Consider the following 25,077-nt stretch of genomic DNA (forward strand, 5'->3'; position numbering starts at 1 on the left):
ACCTACCTGGCCGGACTGGAGACAATCTGCCCAGGAGGAAGAGGCTGAATGGAGGTGTTACAGGGAAGAGGACCCCAAAGGGGATGTCGTCTACAGCCTGCTCCAAGGCAAGAAAAGCCTCAGCCAGTAGCCAGGTGATTTGAATAAATGGTTTTACAAAACCTCCAGGTGGGTTCAGATCAGGTCAGGGCTCGAGGTCAGAGACGGGGCTTGGGCAAGATGGGAAATCAAGCACAGATGTCTACACACAAAAGGGCCCCTCGGCCCTGTTCCCACCCTGGGGATTCAAAGACGAGGAGGCCGATGTTTTGAAAAATATAAAATTTTAATAAAGGCTACATCTCTTAATTACAATAATTATTGTACCAAGTAATTTTCCTTAAATGAACTCTTTATAATGCATAATTTACAGTATAAGTAGAACAAAATGTCATGACAAAAGTCAGAGTACAAGACTTGTAATAAAAAGGCATAAAATATATTTATACATAAACCCCTTTCAAAAAACAAGGGAAAGCTTGAGCCCTCAATATAGGGCGACACACGGAGCGGGTGACCGTGCAGGTACAGGTACTGTACTGATTTAAAGTCAAGCACTAGAGATAGTGGATTAATACTCTTTTGCCGTACACTATATACAGATGTATAGTACAAGTAACAATGGCAAACAGAATGTACAGATTAACTTAACACAAAAACCCGAACATCAAAATGAAGGTATGTGGAGGAAAGGTGCTGCTGGGTCTCCCTACAACTGTTCGTTTCTTTGCGGGACAGGGGGTAGTTCCTGAATGGCTGTAGTCCAATGACTAATGTAAAACAAAAACAGAAACAAAAAAAAACAAGGAACTGTCATTTCCACGAAAGCACAGTGGCAGTGATTCTAGCAGGCCTCAGGGCCCTGGGCCTGGGGAGGCTACATGAGGTGGAGCCTCAGTCACACGATCAACCTGGGGCCCCAAGGAGCGGGGTTCCCTGCCTCTCCTTCTGCAACGGATCATCCCATCCAACACAACCCCCAAAATGTTGATGATGACGCAACATGGTCAACCCTCAAGACCTTTAAGACAAACAGAGCAGCATAGGAAAAAAAAAATGCACCAATTTCTGCATGTGTCAATGGTAGGGCACCATTTTAAAAAGTCTGTCTAAAAAAGTCTGTCTTCACTTGGAGGGACGCAGTGCAAAGCATAATTCCTCTGTTAGTGAAGAAACCATGAACGCACTCCTAGCTCAACTCCTTAGTCAGAACAATTAAAACTTCCTGTCTCCCCATTCCAAGTTTAAAGCAGCATATCCATAAACTGGGGATGGGGGAAATCAACTGTTCTATAAATATCAGTAAGGATTCCTGTTCAGGTAAGCTATACACAGTTTCTCTTAGTTTATGGATTTCAGATCCCTAGGAAGTCATATATTATGTATGGCAGTCTCTCAAATACAGGCAGCATCTTCAATAGCCAAGAGTGGTCATGTTTTTAATAAATAGTTCAGGCTTTTCTTATCTCAGTCAGTACCCAGCTCATGAATCATGAAAATCAACCTCCCCCCGCCCTCCCGAAGGCCCACTGGCCGATTCTTCCTTAGACTTTGTCTTCTTCATTGGTTTAATTTTCCTTCAAATTGTTTTGTCGCACTTGCTCACAGCCAAGACAGTTCACAAGAGCTTCGGGCTCCAACAGTTCACCAAAGCCAGACCCCAAGGCTCAATCGATCCGCTCCACTTTGCCCAGAATCCGGCCTTCATACATCGGGAGCACCGTCTCATCCTCCCAGATCTCCTCAAACACTGCTCCACAGGCAAACTCATCGCTTGCTTTTTTGAAGTAATACCTTAAAAGGAAAACCAGAAAAGCTTCTTGGTAAACTGCATTTTCCACATTGTTGAAAAGAAAAGCATACCAACATGGAGGACTGAGGTATCCTAGGAATTTGCTATGGCAGGTGTGCATGGACACTGTTGCCCACATCTGCTTTAAGATGGCAACTGGGACTGGCCACACCACAAGCAGCAGGTGGGCCGAGATGATGAAGGCCGGGCACCCACTTAACAGCAGCCTGGGCTGGGCCTGCCACCTGCAATCTTCAGCCCAGCACCTCTGCTGTCCCCTGACACACATACACTGTGAAAAGCAGAGCTGCTTTTCCCCTCCAACCTTTTTCAGCAGTGGGGTGGGGGAGGGAAGGGAAGGACGAATGCCTGCAGTTCATTTGCAGCAGGAGCCAAGCAGGTCCTTCAAAGAGACTCCAGACTATCTCCAGGTTCAGCCATCCTGAACCCATCACACCTGGAGAGCCGGAACCTGCTGAAGTCTGTAAAAGGCTGACTTCCAGATGGTTTAGCAGTCCAGAAGCCTCTCGGCCTTGCCATCCTCCAGGGACCAAGTGCAACACTCCTGGATGGCCCTGGCACAGCCACACAGGAGGCAAGCCAGCCCAGCACAGCTTCCCAGGGCCAAACAGACGGCACTGGCCCCATGATGCCCTCCCCTCTTCTCCCCATTTCCAGGCCTCTTCTCCCATCCCACCCCTCCAGGGTCAAACAGCAAAGGCCCTTCTATTATGCTCGTTGATTAAAGGCTCCTTTCATCCCTCCCCAGCGTTCTTTCTTCTGAGGCTGTTTAATTGTACAGATGCAAATGCCTGGCCTCTCAGGAGCGCCACATTCGGAAACAACTGCTGTCCTCTTGGGCCAGGCCCACCCCCAAACCCCTTCTGAGGAAATTAAGCGAGGGCCTCTTCCTTCCCTGTCCCCAGCCAAGGGAGACCCCTCAGAGGGATTAAACTTGCCCCTGCAAGCTGTCATTTCCAGCCCATAAAGGCCACTCACAGAGGGAAGGTCACAGTCCCCTGGGGGGATGGGAGAACCTTTCAAGCATTTAATTGTGTCTCAGGGTTATGGTTGGGCTTTGTCTTTTCCCTTTAAAAATAAAAAAAAAAATTAACTCCCCTTGGTGAGAGCTCAATTTTTTCCCTCTTTAATAAAGGCAAGCCAAATACTTTTGTAGGAGATAAGGCTAAATACAGTGAACAGCTGGGTTTAGTCAAGGTTCTTTGTTTTCAGCATTCCTGACCCAGCTAATGCAGTGGGGTGAACAACGGCATAGATCTGACTAGGCAGCACTGAAGACACGTCATGTCAAGGGGTCAAAATTCTCGGGGGAGCGTGAGGAGACAGTGAGAAAATGGGGAGGGGCTCTGTGCACAGGAGACTGGGGACAGTGGGAGGAAAAGTCACTTCTCCACATAAGAGGCTCAAATCCCAACGCCACCCTCCGTCAGACCCCTTTGGCCCCAGCTCCGACCCCTCCAGGGTTTACCAAGTTGGGCTTTCACAGCATGTCTGAGCAAACACGCAGTGACCTTTTACATAATTGCAACCTCCTCCAGAGAGGAGAGAGGCCACATTCTCTCGGCCCCACCCCCAGGACTTCAAACGCACTGCACTGCCCTCATTTTCTCCCAGAAACAGGCTTTTCCACTGCAACATGCTTTATGTGGCAAACTTTGCTTTCTTCTGACATCTGGCACCAATAGCGTCTGGCGTGTCTGAAGGGACTGTTTGCTTTTTGAACCCCTGCCATGCTGAGATTACTCAACGCATCCCAGGTCCCCCACCTCCCACCCCTGCTCCACGGCCCCAACCTCACTGGGTCTTTTTTATTTTTTTGAAGGGGGGGATGTATTCGTACAAATTGAGATGTTGAAGCACCAGCCCTGCTGGAAGGGTGAGGCATGACACCCTGTGTCCCTGTCCTACCCCAGGAGGGCACTGAGTCTAGCTCAGGCCCTGCAGAGATAAGGCAGCTGGGAGGGCCTTCCCACAGCCTGATCCACTCAGGAAAGAACTGGAGAGGATCGGAGGGTTGACCATTTGTGCAAGTCTTTGTGCATTAAAAGGGAGGCCAGGGCTTCAAAGTCAGGCTTATTAACTGTGCCTTGGGGAGAAAAAAAAAAAAAAACAATCAGAGCCAGATGTGGCCAGAGCAGCTGAAGGAGGCACCTTCCCCACAAGCCTATGCCAGCGCCACGTGGCTCTTCTCCGGCGTCACCTGCAGTTCCACTCAAAGTCCAGCCCAGACAAAGCCAAGATCAAAATGAATCCCCAGAGGGGCACACTTGTGTCATTAGTTTCACCTTGTGTCTTTTCAAGATAAAAGCAGCAGCAGCAGCAGCAGCAGCCAGGCCTGTTCCCCCATCCCTTTGATACCTTTTCACAATTGTCTCTGCCCAGGTGTAAAAGGGAATATCCAGACCCAGCAACACGCCCTGCTGGCCAGTTACCTCCAGGGGCTCAGTCCAACCTCCATCCCCTCCCCCTTCCAAAGAGAATCACTTTGAGCCCCCGCCCCCACTAACACCCAGATGAAGGTGGCTGGTAAAACTACACAGGGCCTGCTCTAGAGGGGAGGGTGTCTCAGAGCCCTGCAGGTGGACTCGTCCCCGTCGAGGAGCCCATGCCCACCTGGCAGGTTACCAAGTGCTATTCAGAGTTTTCCATTCACGCCCCTGGCCCTGGTGGCGGCAATGGGTTCACACCTGGGCATAGACTGTGGTCCTGGCAGTGACAACGGCACACAGCTGAGGAGTTGGAACTCTGTCTCAGGTGTAGACCCCAGAGTGAGCACCTCCTAAAACTAGGGTACCCCTGTCTCATCCTTGTCCCAGCCTGGAGCCCTAAACCTGGGACAGAACTGGAGCAGAATCCACACATTCTCTTGGGCTGCAGGCCATGGAGAGGGGCAAGGGAGGACTCCAGATGAACTGAGGCAGAGTCATCACTTGCTCCTTACTAGGGAAGTGATCAAGAGAAGGAATGGCCTAGGGCTGGCCCTCATCCTCCTCAGCTCTTGAACCCTCTCAAGGGCCCTAAAAAGTCAGCATGGACCTTCTCAAGGGCACCTTCGTCCACTCTACAGACAAGGTAAGGAGACCAGGAAGTTCCCTTCCTGAAGCCCCTGCAGGGGAGAAAGCAGCCGGGCCCGGACAGGGGGAGTAGACTGCCCTATTCACCCTGTGGCCACCCGCAGGTCCAGCCCCTTCTCCGTTATGGACAAAGGCGCATCCCTGCTTCTAATGGCCCATAAAACCCAGGGAGGCCCTTCAGGTGGAAAGGCAGGCTAAGAAAAACACGGCGGACTTTTCCTAGGCATGGTTCCTCACTTCAGTGTGGGGTCTCTCCTAAACTCAAGCCAGGAGGGCGGTGCTTCCAGACCCTCCCTCCTAATCAGTGTGCCTGTCCCTCTTTTTTCTCCCTGCTCCCCGCTCGCTCACAAGTCCCTCAATTGCAGGTGAAGCCTCTGCAGTGCGGCCTGAGCCCCACTCTCCTGTCAGAGCAAGCAGCTGCTCCTTTTCTCTCCTCAGTCTGGTTCACCTGGTGGAAAGAGCCTGGCCAGGTCCCCCAGAAAACCCTCCACGCAGCCTCCCTCTTGCGGCTGCTGCTTCGTTATTGCTGCTAGTGTGAGGGGAGAGAAGAAATGAGAAGGAGCCTCCCTCAGCGCCTGCTGAGCCCCCTCCCACCCTGCCCCGCCCAGGTCTGCTCAGCCAGGGGAGCTGCTCCAGGCTCTGGCTCTTGGTTCTGAGCAAACAAACTCAGGGCAGAAAAAAGCCACAGGACTCTTACCTATAATTTCCCTTTTTGCTGAGCTGCTCTTTAAAGTGGCCCAGGGTCAAGCTCTGAGCCTTCAGCATCCTCCGGTATGGAATTTCTTCCCCACAGAAAAAGTAAGTGACAACCAACTCACTGGCCTGGAGCGCGTGGACACCTGCCAGTTTCTTTGGCTCTTTGTGACTGAAAATAAGATGGAATGGAACAAGTTTAGCATTTTAAAGCAGACACACATCTAAAGCAAACACACACGTGCACACATGTGCATAAGTGACAGGGTATCCAAACACTAGGGCTGCAATTGTAAACCCAAAGTGGGGGCTAGGGCAGAGCCCTACATTCCAGAGTCAGGCAGCTCTCAGGGACACACAGTCCAACCCCACATGTGCTGCATGGAGCATGCAGAAAAGGATGATTGCCTTTTGGTTGTACAGATTGGTATCATTTCCCCCACTGCCACCAAATGAAGGTATACAGCGGCCTCTTGCAGGTTGGCATAAATGGGGTGCTTCCCCAAGAAGATGAGAGAAGAGAAATTATCACAGAGATGCTGGGTCTCACCTGGATTGGAGAGTGCTAAAGAGACAAACCCAGAGCAGGACACCTTTGGGATGGCATGAACTCAGAATGCCTAAAGCCCACCCCTTATTCCAGCAGAATGAGAACAACTAATGGGGGCTATGGCACAGTCATGTCCATTTCCCCATTTATTCTGAGATTTTGTAGAACGGCTTGAAAAAAACGCTGCTAGGCCGGGCGTGGTGGCTCACGCCTGTAATCCCAGCACTTTGGGAGGCCGAGGTGGGCGGATCACTTGAGGCCAGGAGTTTGAGACCAGCCTGGCCAACATGGTGAAACCCCGTCTCTACTAACAATACAAAAAATGAGCTGGGCGTGGTGGTGGGCACCTGCAAGCCCAGCTACTCAGGAGGCTGAGGCAGGAGAATTGCCTGAACTCAGGAGGCGGAGGCTGCAGTGAGCCGAGGCTGAGGCAGGAGAATTGCCTGAACTCAGGAGGCGGAGGCTGCAGTGAGCCGAGATTGAGCCACTGTACTCCAGCCTGGGCAACAGGGTGAGACTCTGTCTCAAAAAGAAAAAAAAAAAAGTGGCTGGCCCAGACCCGGACAGCTGGTACACTTAGGATCAACCAATTGAAACAATGAAAGGGTCCAGGGCGGTGGCCTATGGAGGACTTCAGACATTGCTCATTGATCAGGATGAAGACACTCAGAAAGAAAACTTTCTATAGACCATTTTAGATCTCTTTAGCAGATTTCTTTTTAATTGCACCATCCAGTAATTAAATTGAGCAAGCTCCTCAACCTACTTTGAAAGAGACTAAATTTACAAAAAGAATCACTGCCCAATTTGGGGGAAGATATTCTGTCTTCTCCAAACAAAAACACAAGGATGGGCCCCTCCATCTCTGCCACAGTGGAGACTGATCTTTCTGCTCAGGGGTGACAAATGTTTCCAGTACTACTACATTGCAAGTTGAATGGGGGCAACTTTTCCAGCTGAATTTGAGGTCCCTTCTACCCTTCTGCTAATAGCTTCATGCCCCAGCTTTTGATTTGTGTATGACCAGAAAAACTCTTGCTATGACGCATTCGTCCGCAGGACATGGATGGCAACATCTACGTTTACTGTTCCTCATCCCTAGCACTAAAATCAAAGTGATTTTAAAAACCAAAAAAAGCTTCACGAAAATGAAACTCCAGATAGCGAATATTCTGAAACACAAACCACTCGGCAGATCTCAGCAATGTCAGGTAAAGACACTCACTCTTCTGGAGCCAGGCTTGGATTGGAGAAGGGCGTGGCTCCCGCCTGAACAGTGGCCGAGTGGTTCCTGTCCCTCTGCTGACTGGCCACACAGCACCTGAGGACACAGCCAGGGCGAGGGATTTAGAGGTGCACTGTTGTCCCCAGAGCAATTGAAAAGCAAACAGAAAATTACTATTTGGCCTCCTGAAGAGACACGAACCCAACTTCCATCCCTATGGAGACCCAACCAAAACCCTGGGTTAACAGTGGCTGAAGAGGCCGGGAAGACGTCTTGGAATAGCCATTCTAAGCCCCCCTGGGAGCCCAGGATGGGACACTCTCAGCCCCAGCAAAGGGCTGAGGACTCTTGATCCTCCATCTCACAGCTTCTTATATACTCAACTAACCAGCCTTAAACAATCAAGACATTTGTAAGGAACGGGATTTGTAAGGAATTGCTGAAATTCATTCTCCCAATTCTAGGCATGACTTGCCTCACAGATCCTGGCTTAACTCTGGTAGAATGAACATAACTGAAAGGAACAATTTCTAGAAGCTGGAAAGCAGCAGCTTATTCATCCATAAGTAATTCTTCTTCTCATGGGAGGGTTTGAGACCCAGGCAGAAAGAGAGGCCCTCCCCATTAGCCACAGACCAGGTCTCCACCCAAACCCAATCCCTGCCTCGAACTAGGACCCCTCACTTCCACTCACCGCTGCTTTGGGGGCTTCGACACCTCAGCCAGCCTGCGACAGGCCTCCTCCAGCTGAGCCAGAGTGTTGGGTGGGGTCAGGGGAGGCATCGCAGGGTCCTGGGTAAACAGGTGGGCACGGGGGGTGGTGCGGGGGTGCCCGCTGTTGCCCCCCCACAGATGGTGCCGGCTGGCTCGTTCGCCTGGAGACGAACGGGCAGACTCCAAGGGGTAGGCCTTTTTTGTGCTTTGGGCACTAAACAAGGAATGAGCAGAGAGAAAACAGAAGGAAAGAAACTGGGTTAGAAGAACTGGAAAATGTGACTTCAATAGAAACTTGTCTATTCTGCTCAGAGAGAGAGAAAAAAAAAATAACTACCATAACACGAACAGGGGTCAGTGCCAAAACATGACATTTTTGTGGTCTGCTCAGTCCAACGTTTAATATTATGATGGCAGGAGCAAATAGTCACATTTGTATTCGGCGGACTGCAAAAACAGCCATTCCCACAATACCTCCGTACTGAGTGCCCACGACCCTCGCGGCCGCGGCGGCGGCAAGCGGTGTTTACCTATGGGGCTTGGGCTTGCTCTGCCGCTCACTCTCCAGCATCCACTGCCAGACATCCTGCGACCTGTCTCCTTCCTCCCGGGGAAGCTGCAGGGCCCCAGCTCCGCCGGGGGCCCCTCCTTCCCTGGCGGGCAGGGCCAGGCCCGGCTCCGTGCCTTTCCCATTGCGTTTGGGCAAGGTACTGCCTCTGCTGCCGCTGTGGGGAACCAAGAACCACACCCAACCCAGAGATCCGGTTAAATCTCCGGGACTCCTAGAATCAGACAATTCAGCAAATCGGGGGGCCGGTGACACGAAAGACCCATGCACCTGCTCCCCGCACCCTCACCCGGCCGTGCCCTCTGCCGCCCTCTTAGAAACTAAATGCCTGTGATGCGGCTCCTACCTCGCACCTGCCCATGGACCTGGCTGGGAGAGAAGCCCCACACGGGACACTGCGGTCCGCCTGGCACTTACCCAAACTGCTCGCTGGACATGGTTTCCGGAGCCTTGGGGTGGCTTTTGCATTTCGAGTAGCAATAATACTCGGTGCCCCCAGGGCAGAAGCAGTGCACCCGCTGCGTGGCCTCCGCCTCGATCTCCTCCTTGGTCTTGGGGACGGCGTGGTGGTGGATGTAGTGGTGGTGGACATGCTTCGTCGTCTGCTTGGTCACAAAGCCCTTGCCCCCGAGGAGGGGGCAGGCGCCCGGCGAGGCGGCCGCGGGAGGCAGCTTGCCACCGGGCGGGAGCAGGGAGTGGTACTGCGAATGGTGGTGGTGGTGGTGGTCCGGGGAGCGGGAGCGGGGGCTATAGCGGCCTACGCCCGGAGACTGGCAGCCAGGGGTCTTGAGGACCCTGGACAGGTGATCGTCCAGTATTGTCTGCGGGTCTTCCTCGTAGGTGCCGGAGGGCAGTAGGGAGAGGGGGTGCTGCGTGGGCGCCCCCTCCCGCGAACTGAGTGTGAGCTCGGAGCCCTCCTTCTCTTCATCCTGAAAGGGAAGACGTCAGAAGGAGAAATGACCCAGGAAGCAGAAGGGCCAGAGGCCCTGGGGTTACAACATTCGGCTCCCTACGCAGGAGCACGCACACCCATGTGCACGCCCACAGCCATGCCTATGCGCACACGCAAGGCCCACCTACACAAGTACATATCCACACGCGTGTGCACACTCACACGCAACCCACGCACATGCGCACACAGCCCAAGCCTAGGCACACAATCACACGCAGCCCAAGCGCATGCGCAAGCATTGCACATGCGCACATCCTCACGCACGCCAGGCACATGCGCATACACATACGTGCGCGCACGCCATGGACGGAAGCAGGAAGAGGGCCTAGGCCGCATTACCTCTCGGATCTGCTGCAGGCGCTCCTCCAGGCTGTGGCGGCTCTCCAACTCCAGCTTCAGCTTCTCCAGCCTCGAGATCAGCTCAGCTGCAAAGGTGGCGGGTTCCACGGGGGTCATCTCCTTGGGCAGGCGGTGGGTTCTCTACAGGACGTGGAAAGGAAAGGGAGGAGGCACGTTCAGCAGGCCGGGTGGGCGGTGGCTTGACCGGAGCTTCCCGCACCAGGCACTGTGCACCGCAAACCCATGTTCGGGTGGAGAGTGGATGGCAAGGCGGCCTGGGCTGCTCGGGACTTTTATGCGCTAGCGCCATGGCCTCATGGAGAGCCATGGTCCCCACCAGCGTTTGCCTTGGGCAGGAGCAGTTGGTCGCACTCCGAGAGGCCCTGCTTGTTCTCTCTGTAGTACAACCAGCCCATCAGTAGCTACTCTGAAGTAGAAAATCTTCAAAGACTGTTGTCAAACATCAAAAAAAAAAAAAAAAAAAAAAGGCAGTCCTCTGAGGTGGGGAGGGGAGAGACCAACTCAAGGAATAGAAAGTAGAATCTAAACAGAAAGGGAGTTGAAAATTTAAAAAAATAAGATTGGAAAGGAGGTGGGAGGGAAGAAAGGGGGGGAAAAGGGAGTCAAACAGCCTGGATCAGAGAAGAAGTGGTAATTTATTTCCTGGCCGCACACTGCGCACCTTTGAGGTGGTGTTGTCTCAACACTGTCCTCGATCTCACTCGTTTTTCTCCTTCCCTCCTCCCTCTCTCTTTGTACAGAAAATGAAGAAAGCTGCTGCAGGCTAGTAGCAGAACACTGCTGAGCTTGGCTGCCTGAAGCTGATCTATCAAGGGAAAAGGGAACATCTCCAAATCAAGTGCAGAATATAAAAAGGCACCAAGTATGCCTGCCAAAAGCAGCAAACAGAGAGAACCCCTGCTGCCCAGCTTTCTGTCCTTTTCCTGTCATCTCGCTCCCCCCACCCAACCCCCCACCCAACCCCCCACCTCTCCAGTGTTCTACCTCCTTCTTCCTAATCTCCCTCTTGCTTAGCTCCTTTCTTTGGGGTGAGGTGGGGGTAGCAGAAAGCTAACTTGCAAAGGCTAGCATCTCCCCCAGCTGAAAAGATGGGCCTTGCCACGGCAACCACTTAGCTGCAGAAACTGGGAGAGGACAGAAAGGCTCCTGTGTAGGTGGCCATTCTCACACAGGCTGGCTCCTCGCAGGCCCTGATCAAAGCGCTGCCTGATGGAGAAAGTCGATTTGCACACCCCAGGACAAAATCATCTAATTTACAAGCTTGGGCGATAGAACTTTTCTTTGTTAACTCACATATCCCCCCGTCAAAAAAAACAATGATAGTATGTCATCAATACTTGTTATCTGTAGAGGGAGGGGATGCTAGAGGTCCTCAGAAAAGCAATTTTAATATGCTAATTTTAAAACAAGGTAAGTCTGCCCTTGTCTGTGTGAGGAGCTTTCAGAGAAGAGCTATAGTTTGTGCACTAATGCGACATGGGTTTAGCAATTCAATGTGTTAATTTTTTAAGCACAGCATAACCAGACAGACCAATTAGATTCTCTGAAGCTGGCAGGAAGGATTCATAAACACCTGCTATGAGCTGGGTGCTTTCTTCCCCTCCTTAAAGAAGAGTGTCCTTGCAACCTGGATCTGAGACTGTTGTAAACAGCACAGCCCTAAAATGGGAATGTAGATGGGGAAGTTCTCTTGAGTACAGCCATGTGCTGGCTGCTTTAGCAAGCATGGAAATAAAAGGAGAGGTCCCAGAAAAGCCCTTCAACCACCATCTCAGTCACAGGAAGAAGCTGCTCAGGAGATCCTCACTTCTGAACGTTTCGTTCATTCTGCATTTGATAGGCACAGACTCACCAGCAGGTACCAGGCCAAGTTCTGGAGTTGGAAGGGAACAGCTACCCTCCAGGGCTTCAGGAGCCAGGAGGAGAAATAGTCAATGAATACATAAATGAATGACTAAAATCACTGACTAAAATGACTTGGAGTCCTGTGGTTGACACAAGAAGTAGAATGTCCCAGTGAAGAGAGCAGGAGAATGTCCCAAGGGGGCAGAGGTTCCTTATTCATTCACTCAAATGTTTATTGAGCACCTATGTCTCTGTGCATACAGAGGTTAACAGAACAGATAAAACTCCCTCCCATCAGAGGGCTTCCATTCTAATGGAAATACAGTGAGCTCACCAAGCTGTAGAGAAGCATGGATCATCTAGCATTTCTTGGTTTCTGGGAAATAAGTGCTTCAGTTTCTTTCTCATAGGGAATTTTTTTTTTGAATTCAGAAAATGCAAAGGTTCAAAAATAGGTCATCAAACCTCTGATACAGTTGGGATGTTTGTCCCCTCCAAATCTCATGTATGATCCCCAATGGTGGAAGTGCGCCTAGTGGGAGGTGTTTGGTGCCCTCCCTGCAGTAATGAGCAAGTTTTCCCTGTAGTTCATATGAGATCTGGTTGTTTGAAAGAACATGGCACTGCCCACCACTCCCCCAACCTCAGCTTGCTGCTTCTCTCCCTGTATTACAAAGTGGCTCCCCTTCCCCTGCATTATGATTGAAAGCTCCCTGAAACCTTCACCAGAAGCAGATGTTGGCGCCATGGTTCTTGTACAGCCTGCAGATCATGAACCAAATAAACCTCTTTTCTTTTTTTTTTTCTTTTGAGACAGAGTCTCGCTCTGTCGCCCAGGCTGGAGTGCACTGGCGTTAGCTCACTACAACCTCCACCTCCCAGGTTCAAGTGATTCCCCTGCCACAGGCTCCCAAGTAGCTGGGACTATAGGCACGTGTCACCACGCCAGGCTAATTTTTGTATTTTTAGTAGTGGTGGGGTTTCACCATGTTGGCCAGGCTGGTCTCGAACTCCTGACCTCAGGTGATCTGCCCACCTCAGACTCCCAAAGTGCTGACATTACAGGCATGAGCCACTGCGCCCAGCCATAAACCTCTTTTCTTTATAAATTACTCAACCTCCTTTATAGCAAAACTGACTGATACCTCATAATCACATCACTGTGCTCACCATCACAACCCAAAAAACCACGTGATGTCTATTGTCCAGTTCTTCTTTTCTCTCCCTTTGCCCTAGGGGACCTTAGGTACTGCTCTTTTCTACCTTCCCTATACCTCTCCCCATTCCACCACCCATTTCTTTTCCTTAGGACTCAACATAGCAGAAAACAGCTGCCTCCTCACTCCAGACTGTACTCACCGGGAAATGAGGTAGAGACACTTGGCCATTGGCCTTCACACTGCGATGCATTTCTCTCTGGAGCTGTTTCTTACTGCCCACACGATAAGGAGGAATTCCATCTCTAAGGGAAAGGAAAAGACAGAATCCATAGGCTTACGAGGATGTTTTCAGCACATGAGCTACTCTCATATTCCATCTTGAGATCCCGCCGACAGGGCCACATGCTTCCATAGGAGTGTCACATGTCTCCAGATGCCATCGGTGTTCCCACAGGGAAGGACCCACCCAAGATCAAATTTAAATCCTGCCCATCAATCATCTATGGAAACTTGGCTCCCTCGGATGCAGAAGCATTGACTTGGAAAGAGCCTGGAAAGTTCATCTCTTGGGCTGTTATCTTCGAACTGGGTTACACTCCAGCCAGCCCAGGCAGAGCAAAGGCTCCCCTATTTTACAGGTGCCCCAAGTAGGAGATTCTCAGGCCCCATTGGTCCTCCCACTTGTTCCCACTGCTTCAAACCAGGAACCAGTGCCTTACGGATAGGGCCAGGGCAGAAAGTTGTAGGGATAAGGACCAAACCTACAGAGGGCTAAATCAGGCATTAGTGAAGCATGCATAACTCTCCAAGTCAACCTCCCAGTCATTTCCAAATGTATTTCTTTTTATAAACCAGTACAGGGTGATTAATAAAAAGAATATATAACATTTTGGCCCATTCTCTCAGCTCCAAACCCTACCACCCCCAACCAAGGAATTTTCAAAGACACATGACCAATGTGGGCATGAAGAGAAAAGCCCCTACTATGTGGTGGTCTGTGCAATCCATTTAAAGATTAGCACCTACTATGTGCCAGATCTTCTCCTAGGCACTAGGCAAGAGAGCAGTAGACAAAGTGGATACATAATTCAAACAACTGCCCTCTTGAAGTTTATATTCTAATGGGGAGGCACAGGCAATGAACAAAATAAAAAATAGTACGTTAGTGATATGTACTATGAATAAATACACAGAAGGAAAAGGAGAATCACTGGTGAGTGGGTAAGCTGCAAATTTAAACTGGATGTGGGTGTCAATTAAGTCCTCATTGAGAAAGGGACCTTTGGGCAAAGACCTGAAGAAGTATGGGCCCCTATCCGTTACATTTTTAAAAACATTAACAAGTGGAAGAATTTTTAAAAAGCCTCCAGTCCAGCTAGTGTTCACTACAACCATGACCTGGAGTTGCCATGATTTTTTCCAGAAAGAATTTCCTTCTTAAAAGCAGAATGGTCAAGGTGTGACTATTTTCCCATTGATGTCCCTTCAGGAGGCCACTTATTTACAAAAGCCTCAGGGTGCAAACATTTTCATAATGAATCATACTTGGAGGCTGTAAATATTGAAATTGGGTGTTTGGCTACCTCCCTTTCCCCAATGTCTGGTTCATCATAGGGTGGAAGAAAAATAGGATAATTAGCAATGTCTAAAAATACCCAGGGGGCAGCCAGGAGTAACTGGTCAACCTCTAGCTCCTTATCTGAAATGCCCTAGAATTCTAAATAGCTGCATTTTCAGGAAGTCTGCTGACCTAGGTCAGAAAACAGGGCCACACAAGAGACAATGAAGATTCCAATAGATTAACAAACCAATGTATGTTAACCAAACCCTGGCTAAAGAGTGCATAAAGGATAATTGCACTGAGGGGAGTAGGGAAGGGAGAGAAGACAGATCAGTATCCAGAACAAAAACTTACCCCCAAGTGTGAGTACTGCCCCAAAGAAAGATGAGTATGGAGCAGTGACAGGGCATTGTGGGAAGGATTCGCAGCAGCTGGCTGACCAGTGCTGGAGAAACGTTTCCTACTCATGACTGAGAAACAGTCAGCCTCCTACTCATGAGGCTCGGCACTTGACCAAGCCCACCTAAAGATTATTTATCAAAACTCTGTGTCTTCACCTTGGGTAGTTGAAAACGGGACTTACAAGCATGACTGGCTTGACCAGAAACCAAATCGCACCCAAGGCAACTGATGCCAACCTGAGAATGCCAGCTCCTCCATACTGAGTCCCTACTGTACGTCAGACATTGGACTTATAATCAGACTTCATTCTCATAAGAACCTTAATGAGCCACATTTTACAGATGACCAGAAATGCTCAATAGCTCACCTAGTGTTACAGTCAGTAGCAGATTGATAACTCATACCCAAGCCACTGTTGGACTCCAGAACAGGCATCTGTAACAACCTACACTTGGTCATTTCATTAAGATGCCCTTCCCAGCCCCAATCAGCAGTCAAGCTTCCTGATGGTCTGAATGTGGAAGTGCCATTTCCTAAACCCCACACAGTCACCTGACATTCATAAGGCATGAGGGGGAAATTTGTGGAATTTTCTGGAAAGTCCTCCCCAACCACCTAGTACTCACTAGCTATGGGGCTTGCCAGGTGGTTCCCAAGCCACGCTGAATATCCCCATCTCTCACCTAAGATACCTTGTATGGTAGGGGTGGCGGTATCCCACAGATTGGGCTCATGCTGGTCTAACCAAATTCTGCTGCCCTAGGGCTGTAAGACAACGTCTACCCTCTGTCTTTCTTCCAGGGACTTAAGACAGTGGATGACTCTGCTCCAGCCCTGTTCCTGACAGTCTTGGGGGCAGGAGTCAAGCACTCCATGGACCCACCATGACACAAGTGACATAAGGCTTCAAGAGTCCTAGAAGAGTCCCCCATCCACCCCCTCCAAGACTAACATTTCCACTAGTAGCTTTCACTCTTCCTTCTCCCAGATGAAAGTCAACGGTAGAGCTTTTATGCCTCTTTTTCTTCTTCCATATAATAACGTTAAAAAAAAAACAGGATGGGGGTAGGGATGGGGAGGAGAGTAGACAACTGCAATATTGAAGGCAAAAGGAACAAATGATTTCATAAGCACCTCATACCCCGCCCCCCGTCCCCCACCACCACCACCACACACACTCCATTACCCAGGGCAAGTGAAGGACTCAACTGCTGGAAAGGCAACTTGTAACCAGAGCAGAAAAGGAAGATGTCAGCCTGTAGAGGCTCAGAAAGGCTTAACAGGCGCCTTCAAGGAAATGTGGCTTTAATTCCCTCCAGCCAAGAATCTTCTTCCCAAACAGCCCCTCATTCCAAAAGGGGGCCTCTCCTTTATTCAAGCTCTAAAAGTCTATGATCAGTTTCCTGGCTGCTCAAGCCTGTGGGCTGGAGAGCACCAGTTTTGGTCCCTATACGGTCTCCTTTAATTATAAACATTTTAGTTAACGAGCCTGCTGCCGGGCCCAGCTGTTTCTGGGGAGCATGGTTTTGAAGTATGGACTCCACTTAGCTGCCATTTGAGCCAAGCCAATTAGCTTAGCCTTTTGACTCCACCGTGCCCGACCTAACCTGAATGTCATTTTCTGGCGACTTTGAAATAGCAGACGCATGCACACATGCGTCCACTTGCATCTTCATTTGGCAACCACTCTGAAGGCAGCCTCTGATCACAGCCAACATCAAAAGCCTGGTTTGTAGGAAAAGGTTAATATTTGAAGTTCACTCAGATGAATTTCCTGGTGTCCAAAGTAAACCCCCATAAATAAGATATAAAGAAACACAAATAAGTAACTCGCGACATTCCCTGTGTGGAACACCAAAAAGTCATCTTGTGCTGATTTGGGGACACTCAGAGCTGAAGCAACATACAAACATAGCTGATCTTGATTAGAAGTGCAACTCCTAGCAGAAAGAAGAGACAAAGGCGTCCACGCCACTGACTTAGCTTTCATGCTTCCTGGCAACATCTAACCATGGCTACACTTGGGCGGCAAAGAGTCTGCTGCTTCTGACGTTTTCAGCCTCTTCACTCCATCCTTCTAAGCCTGATGCCCTGGAATGGCCCCACAGCCTTCTGCCTCCAGTGCTGCAAGGATTTTGGTGGGAGTCTGGCAGTTAATGTTAAATTTTTTTGGCAGGTTGCGGTGGCTCACACCTGTAATCCCACCACTTAGGGAGGCTGAGGCGGGCGGGTCATGAGGTCAAGAGATCGAGACCATCCTGGCCAACATGGTGAAGCCCTGTCTCTACTAAAAATAGAAAAATTAGCTGGGCGTGGTGGCGCACGCCTGTAGTCCCAGCTACTTAGGAGGCTGAGGCAGGAGAATCGCTTGAACCCAGGAGATGGAGGTTCCAGTGAGCCAAGATCGCGCCACTGCACTCCAGCCTGGCGACAGAGCGAGACTCTGTCTCGAAAAAAAATTAAGCCATTTCTTCCGAGAATGCAGGTTTCAGAGTAACAGGCTCATAAAACAGCCTTCTCAGAGGCCCAAATCCCCAGCCATCTTTAACAGGGCTTTTTACTTAGCAGGAAAACAGAAGTCAGCAGTAGGCTTTGGGAGAAGGCAATGATTTCTTTAAAGCCCCTGCCTGCTCTGCACACGCAGGCCCTGGCGTGTGGCTCCCTGGAATAACCAAGTGCAGGCCAGCGCTGCCCCAACTTCTACCCAGGCCGCTTGCAAAGGCCCCCGGGACTTAATTGGTTCTGTCGCAAATGAGATGATTGCTTTCCTGGGTTTGTGTCTAATGAACTCCAACCTTCTGGAGTCTATTGAAGGCTGCCTGTGACCCCCTCTCTCTCCCTCTCCAGCCCCCCCCAGCCCTGTTCCCTCCCCAGCTCCCAGCAGGGCAGCCAGCCCCCCTCCCCAGCCCCTCACAGCTCGCACTGGCCATTGTGACGGGAGAAACAGCCAGGGCTCTTTTCATGCTTTATGGGGCGCTCCTATTCACTTGTTCAAGGAAATTTCAAAGGGGCCTGCTACCCTCTTATCCCCTCTAAGCTTCCCGGGATGAACAATGGGCTGAAAGCGATTCAGTTCAGCTTTTCATCCCCCACACACTTTATTTCTCGCCCGGTGCTCTCATCTGCACAAGGCCTACAATTGGCAGAGCTCTGAAGAGGGGGTCTGATCCCAGCCCTGGGAATCCCGGGTGACCGCCCGGCACTGGGCAGGATCACACACACCCAGGGCCAGTCGGCCAGAGAACACGTTGCATCGCCAAGTCTGCTTGCAGCAGAGTGAGGAGGGCCCCAGAGACCCCCATGCCTGGCACCCAATGGCAGCTTGAGTCAGTGCCAACAAGTCTGGAGACCCTACTGATGTTTTCTAGTGAGCCCCACTAGAGGCAGCGTGAGACAACGCCCAAGAGACAGTGACCCCACATGGATGCCAAATGCACTCCTAATTAGTATAAATGCCCAGGTGGGCACAACTGTGACAGTTAATCTGATAACCTGCGCACTTGGTTCGGAGAGGGCACAGAGCCATTCAACACCACCAGGACGAACAGAGCCGACACCATGAGCCCACGGGTCTCCAGGCCTTGCAGCACTTCCTCCTGGCTTCCTGGTTTACTCACTATCCATCCAAGGCAGCTTTGCCACAGAATAGGCTTATTAATACTCACAGGTTCTGCCACCAGGGACCCAAAGGTATCTGCTGTGCCCCAAAGAGAAAGCCGCTACATGAGGGATTTGCCCTCTTCTGTCTCTGTATCCAAGTGGACCTCACTGAACTACACACTAACCCTTGCCACCTAGAATAGGGACTGGCAAAGGTAACCTGATCCCTGAAAAGTGGCTCCCCCATGCTTGGAATCCAAAATGCTTCAGCTAAAGGGGGAAGGGTGAAAGTTTTAAAGTCACCTCTAAATAAAAGAAAGTTTTTCTTCTGGGAAGGGGATAAAAGAAGAGGAAGTAAATGGGGAGGCTGCAGAGGAGAACTTAGAACCTGCTCCCTTCTACCCCTCCCGGAACCAGTCTTTCTAAAAAGCAGTCTTGATTACTAAGAAATATAAATAAAAGAAACCCAAAGTGGCTCAAAGGTCTCATGACCAACTGGTCCTATTCACAGATCTCACGTTGAGAACGCTCATGCCTGGGGGAAGGGCAAAGCAGGGGCAAAGTGCAGGGCCTGTGTCTGGCCTGGACCTGAAGTCTGTCTCAGAGGTGCATGGCTGTGGAAGCACCAGGCCTTATTTCCTCATCTGTAAAGTCCCAAGTATCTGCCTGCCTACCTTTCTGATTGGGTCTTGGGAGGATCAAACAGAAATAAGTGTGGGACTACACCCAAGTTATCTCATCATGAACCCGGAATAACACCTCAATGATGGGGACTGACATGCAGCCAAGGACCAGGAAACAAGCCAAAAATAGTCTCTAAGAAAACTAAACAGAAGTCTTACCGTCTTACGTAAACTGCATTTGACTTAGGAGATTCACTCAATGCCTTCAATCAATTTCAACTTACTCTTATTTTACACATAATGCTAAGAGTCCCACACAATCCACAAAGTAATATATGCTACAGGAGGAATGCATGCTAGAAGCAAGCACACAGACAGCAGGGAGAATGAAAAGAGAAAAGAGAAACTTTTCAAAGGGGAAAGGGTCAGATAACCTTATGCACCCTCATTGCCTATGAGAGAAATACCACAACAAAGTACACAAACAGATCTTGATATTATTTGGATAACTGAGAGATAAATTATGCCCTAATACTATTCAATAATGACAGAGCAAAATCTAAGAAATATGTCCACCAAAAAATTATCAAAGCATAATTTTTTCAAGTATGGATACCGAAAGTTCAGTCAATATGGAAAACTCACTTCTGTGAAACTTCTCATATCTCCATATTGGATGAAAAGATGTGTACTTTCCTGTTTCCATATTGGATGAAAGATGTGTACTAATGCCAAAATGCTATTTTTATTAAAATTCAAACTTTCACCTTGAGGATCTCTCTCCCTTTACTAACAAGGGAATTTGAGGTAACACAATAAAAGCCACCAGCAAAATAAATGGTAGGTTCCCAAACTCACCTCATCAACTTTCCCTCCAATTGGTCCCATGCCACAGGCCAGGCAACAGGACATTGGCCAATAAAAACCAGATAGTTTCAAACAAACTGGAAGAATAGATGGTCCAGTTTTAGGAAGCTAAAAGGAACAAACTCTAAATAAGTGTGCCAGAACTTACACGGTTCAATGGGTTTGCCTTTCAAAATTATTCCCTTAGCAGGTGAAATTCTGACTCCAAAACATTGAAAAGCTTTCAAAGACCATTTCTGGAACAACGAATCTCAATCGGGTATTGGGTGAGAAGCCTTTGGGGAATTTCACCCATCCCCCCATCCCCAGGCTCCACTCTGGGTCTCCTGAACCAAAACCTCAAAGGACGGCCGGAGACAGGGATACCCAGGCCACAGCTACACATCCCTCCTCATGAGACTCACTGAGGATCACTGCTGTCCATCCACAGAGATTGCCATGACTTGACATCAGATGACCTAAAATTCAAAATGTTACCTTGACTAAGGGCCTTCTGACCTCATCAGACCACGCCAATGTCTTGGGTTACTTTCAAAAATCAAAGGCTGTCTGCCAAAGATCCAGATCAGACACTACTTTGGAGAGAGCCCCTACTTAGGGTCCTCAGTATCTAACACAGAGTATCTAACACTCCACCCACACTTACTGAATAAACAATGTCCATTTAAAAACAAAACAATGCGGAACATTACACACTGTGGCTCTTTAGAGATTTCTGGCTTTCTCACCCCCACTTGCAATGCCTTTTCCTCCAAAAACAATGAATACCTGAACACAGACCCTTCTAATGCCACCTTGTCTCCCAGCTGTTGGTTCTACAGACAGGATACCTGGGTTTCTGGACCAGCCAAGCAACTGTTCCTACAGGGACAACCAGATGATGACAACCAGAAGAAGGTTTTTTAAACTCAAGGAATCTATAAATATTCACTCATCCTAATCTTCTACTGTCCTTTAGTTTTTCTTCTGTTACAATATCCTCCCAACTTTCAAAGTTCTAAGCTTTACCCTACCCAGATGACCACGTCATCCTCCTTAACCAGCACCATAGCCTTGTCATACTCCCCTCCCACCCAACCGATGTCCATACATGCACAGGTGGGGTCTGCAAAGCCAGCTGAGGATGACAGACGATTCTGGCTAACTGCCCAGGTGGTATCGACTCCCAAGCAAGCCTACGGAAGGGCGGCCAGGATACTCACACACTGCTGTCCGTCATGGACATGGAATCATCCGTCAGCGCATCGCTGGATATCTCACTGTCGTTGGCGCTGGTGGCTGGCGCAAAGACATAGCCAGAACCTACATGATAAGGATTAACAGGATCGCTCCTCTTGAAGGACCTATGGGCAAAGCACAAAAGTGGTTCAGTCACTGACCCTCACCAGAAACCCAGGTCATCAGGTGACCCCAGGACAACCCAGCGCACCATCCCACAATGTGCTCAATGCCAACCTGCTGCCCAGGTCCAGTTGCTCACCTGGGCAGAAAGCAGGGGCCACAAAAGGGAGGCCTCCTGAGCCACCGGCTCACCCTGGGGAAAGCAAGCTGGTTCCTCTGCCCCCAGTGGTGGGTCTGCCAGGGCAGAGGGTATTCCAGAGGCAGCCCAGGGGATCCTGTGAAGCTCTAAATGCACTTAGAGGAAGGAACTGGACTCTGCTTTAGGAGAGGAGGCCATGGAATAGAAGAGGGGAACGAGTCAGTGAAGATGAAATATCTTTCTCCGCTCCACCTCCCTATCCAATCCTGCACCGAAGAATACAATTTCAGGGCCCCAAGACATCTTAAGTATCCAAACTCCTTGTCTGGGGTCTGTTAGCCCAGTCCAGAGATGCCAACAGCTAGAGGCATGTGGCCTTCTCACTTTGACCCTGGGCCCACAGTGAGCTGGACAGATGGGACAGAAAAGTTCAAGACAACGTTCAGGACTCCAATCCCACCTGTGAGCTCTGCCATGAGCCATTGCCATGCCCCTTCCCCCACCCCCAGCTTCCTCTCCCCAGGGCTGGCTAGTGCAGCAGGATTGAAATGAGCAACCCAGCTGTTTCAAAGGAAGGCCCAGGCCCCTCCTCCGGTGTCTCCAGCCCTTTTGTTTCAATGGCCTCTGGCTCCTCATTTCACCCTCTTGATCTCCTTCCAGAACTACCAGTGTGCACATCTCCTGCTGGGCCGCATTCCTCTTGTGTCACCAGTGAGGGGCTTAAGTAGGGGGAAGGGGCAGATAGGTCGGCAGGCTGCAGGAAGGGACCACGCTAAGGCCTGAAGTCGCAGGAGGCCTGTTTACAAAGACTCTGGCATCCTCCACTGGTCCCACCAAGTCTATGCCAGCAGCAAAGAAATCAAGTGAGGGAGAAAAGAAAGGCTCAGAAAAGAGAATATATTCTATTAGTCCACAGCAGCTGGTCTGTAAAGATGGCCGTGGGGTTGGCAAATGAAAAGGACCCAGAAAGGTGACAGTCAGCTGCCTGCACATGTTCACCAAGCTCCTACTCACTTGCTGCGCGCTGAACTCTGGTCTCCCGGCACCCATGGCCAGGTGGGGGCATGTCACCATACTGTAGGGGTGTCATGAGGGAGGTACACTCAGTGTTATCACAGGCCCACGAGGAGGGGAGAAGGAGCACTGGACTGTGCCCATTCTACAGATGAGGCCCTTGGAGTCCAGAATTCCAGCAGCCTGCCCAGATCACACAGCTGGAACTGGTGGGCATGGATTGAGTCACGTGGCTCTCAATCAGACTGCCTCCCAATACAAAGACTAGACTCAACATGTTTCCAAGTTCTCATAGAATAAAAAGGGAAGGATGACTTAGTGTAGGTAACCCAGATGATGGATAGAACATTTCTAGGAGGGACGGTTGGGGACGGCTCCCTGGGACAGACGGGACTGATGGGACTAATGGGGACTCCCTGGGACAGATGGGACTGATGGGACTAATGGGGACTCCCTGGGACAGATGGGACTCATGGATGAGCAGGAATTTGAGGAGATGACACCCAGGACTGGGTAAAGGGAAAGGTAGTGAAAAGCTCTCCCTAGACTAGGGAGAGAGAGGGGTCTAATTAGCCAGGCTAAGAAGGCCTGGCAAAGGACATAGGTCTTCAGTGCAAGGTCAGAGTCCTGTCTTAACTGGATGGGGAGGGGCCAGGAGGCCAGGGGACAGCAGGGGTGCCAGGGGACCGGCAGGGAGAAAGCATTCGCATCAGCACATAGGACCCGAGGTCTGTCACCAGGCTGGACGGAAAGGAGGGGTAGGTACAGGCAGGGAGCCCTGGGGGAAGCCACCGCCACAATTTGGTGTGAGGGTCTGTCTCAACAGGGGATGGTGGGATGGAAAAGAAGGTGGGAGAGGCAGTCTCTGCCTTTAAGGAGTTCGCGCTTGTTGGAGTCACCAAACAAACACAAAAAGTTACAGGGCCATAAACTTTTTAAGCCAGAAGGGACCCCTGTAATCATCACAACCACCGAAGGAGGTAACTTAGCACCACGTGGGCCAAAGGCCTTGTCAGACTTGGCCAGGGGAGCTGGACCACAGCTGTGCCCTTGATCCTGTCAGACTGCATCAAGTCAGATCTTAGAGATATGCTGTAGGCATAGAACTGACCAGAAGGTGCAGACCAGGAGCGCTGCACATGAACCCCTCAACACTTTTGACCAAGTGACTTGTGACTGTCACTTGGACACTCTGACCCTGTTCTCATATCTGTACAGGGCAGAAAGTCTCACGACCTCCTGGGATTTTTTGGTGAAGATTAAATGAGAATGGTAAGATCTTGCAGGCCTTCCTCCTGGTCCGTGTGTCCTCAATCTGGAATTCCCCAACACCAAGGGCAGAGAGGAGTAGTGAGAGTAAAAAGAACAGTTCATTCTTCTGGAGAAGAGAAGGTTGATTCAGTGAAAAAGGCCTCGTAGTTGAGAAGGGGGACTCTCTGCTCAGCATCCCCACTAAAGGAAGAACAAGGGGAAATGGGCTTCAAAAGTCAGAAAGAAAAAAATACTTCTAAATGGTCAGAGGAAATCCATAAAGTAGGTGGGGACAGGCTGTGAAATCACCCAAGTCTTTAAAACAAGCCAAAGTGCCCAGCCATCTGGGTGCGTAAGTGAGGCGTGGATACTGCCTTGAAGCAGGATGCACAAGATGACTTCCTTGGGGCCTTTTCCTGTTGTTAGGAATCCAGTGATGAGGCCATTCTGTAAACGCTCAGTAGGGACCAGAAGTCAGAGGCTGGGCACTGCTGCCGGCTTGGCTGCAATGCTTGCTGCTGGGCTGAGTCACAACCCCTCCAGACGTGGGCACCCACCTGAAGAGCAGGCAGTTGGATCATGGCCTCTGCACCAAGTTCTGGGGTCCTCCAAATGAACCAACAAAGGCACAGGAATTTGGGGGAAATCACAGGAAAATTCCAAGAAAAAACCAAGTGCCAACAAAAGCAGAGAGCTCCAGCCAGGCACGGTGGCCCACACCTGTAATCCCAGCACTTTGGGAGGCCGAGATGGGTGGATCACCTGAGGTCGGGAGTTCGAGACCAGCCTGACCAACATGGAGAAACCCCGTCTCTACTAAAAATACAAAATTAGCCGGGCGTGGTGGCGCATGCCTGTAATCCCAGCTACTCGGGAGGCTGAGGCAGGAGAATCGCTTGAACCCGGGAGGCAGAGGTTGTGGTGAGCAGAGATCACATCGTTGCACGCTAGCCTGGGCAACAAGAGTGAAACTCCATCTCAAAAACAAAAACAAAAAAACCAGAGAGCTCCTATTTTCTCAACTACCCTAATTTCCTTCATCATCTTTATCATGATTTACAATGACTGGGCACTGGTGTTTCCATGTTGAACACCTGTCCTGTGAAACCAGACTGTAAGCTCCATGAGGGACAGCCCTGTCCTCACACGAATCTCCAATGCTGAAAGTAGTGAGTGGCACGTGGCAGGGACTCAAAACCTTGTTGACTCTCCTTAAAGGACCTAAGACCATCAGATGGGTCGCTGGAAAAGTTTTTTAGTTTAACAGGCATGGTGCAACACCAAAA

General features: G+C 50.2%; 1 protein-coding gene and 1 long non-coding RNA gene across 6 annotated transcripts in view; one reads left to right on the forward strand and one right to left on the reverse strand.

The window, feature by feature from the left end:
- Positions 1 to 306: 306 nt before the first annotated feature.
- The window catches only part of AXIN2 (axin 2), a 108,935-nt gene continuing 84,164 nt past the window's right edge, over positions 307 to 25,077 (reverse strand). For 3 of the 5 annotated variants that reach the window (XM_055258905.2, XM_055258906.2, XM_055258907.2), the window contains exons 3-11: positions 21,249 to 21,389; positions 13,193 to 13,295; positions 9,968 to 10,108; positions 9,094 to 9,605; positions 8,639 to 8,833; positions 8,089 to 8,322; positions 7,395 to 7,490; positions 5,624 to 5,791; positions 361 to 1,833 (exon numbers count right to left, since the gene is read on the reverse strand). In XM_055258905.2, the coding sequence (XP_055114880.2) occupies positions 1,707 to 1,833; positions 5,624 to 5,791; positions 7,395 to 7,490; positions 8,089 to 8,322; positions 8,639 to 8,833; positions 9,094 to 9,605; positions 9,968 to 10,108; positions 13,193 to 13,295; positions 21,249 to 21,389 (1,717 nt within the window). In that variant the 3' untranslated portion in view covers positions 361 to 1,706. Of the gene's footprint in view, positions 1,834 to 5,623; positions 5,792 to 7,394; positions 7,491 to 8,088; positions 8,323 to 8,638; positions 8,834 to 9,093; positions 9,606 to 9,967; positions 10,109 to 13,192; positions 13,296 to 21,248; positions 21,390 to 25,077 lie in introns of all 5 variants that reach the window. The other 2 variants (XM_055258908.2, XM_055258910.2) reach the window with 2 other exon arrangements.
- Positions 9,919 to 13,877, forward strand: LOC129470761 (uncharacterized). The gene is made up of 2 exons (XR_008653297.2): positions 9,919 to 10,099; positions 13,143 to 13,877. It is a non-coding gene; the product is annotated as an uncharacterized lncRNA (long non-coding RNA).

Source organism: Symphalangus syndactylus, chromosome 20 (genome assembly GCF_028878055.3).
Source record: "Symphalangus syndactylus isolate Jambi chromosome 20, NHGRI_mSymSyn1-v2.1_pri, whole genome shotgun sequence".
In the NCBI taxonomy this organism is placed as follows: Eukaryota; Metazoa; Chordata; class Mammalia; order Primates; family Hylobatidae; genus Symphalangus; species Symphalangus syndactylus.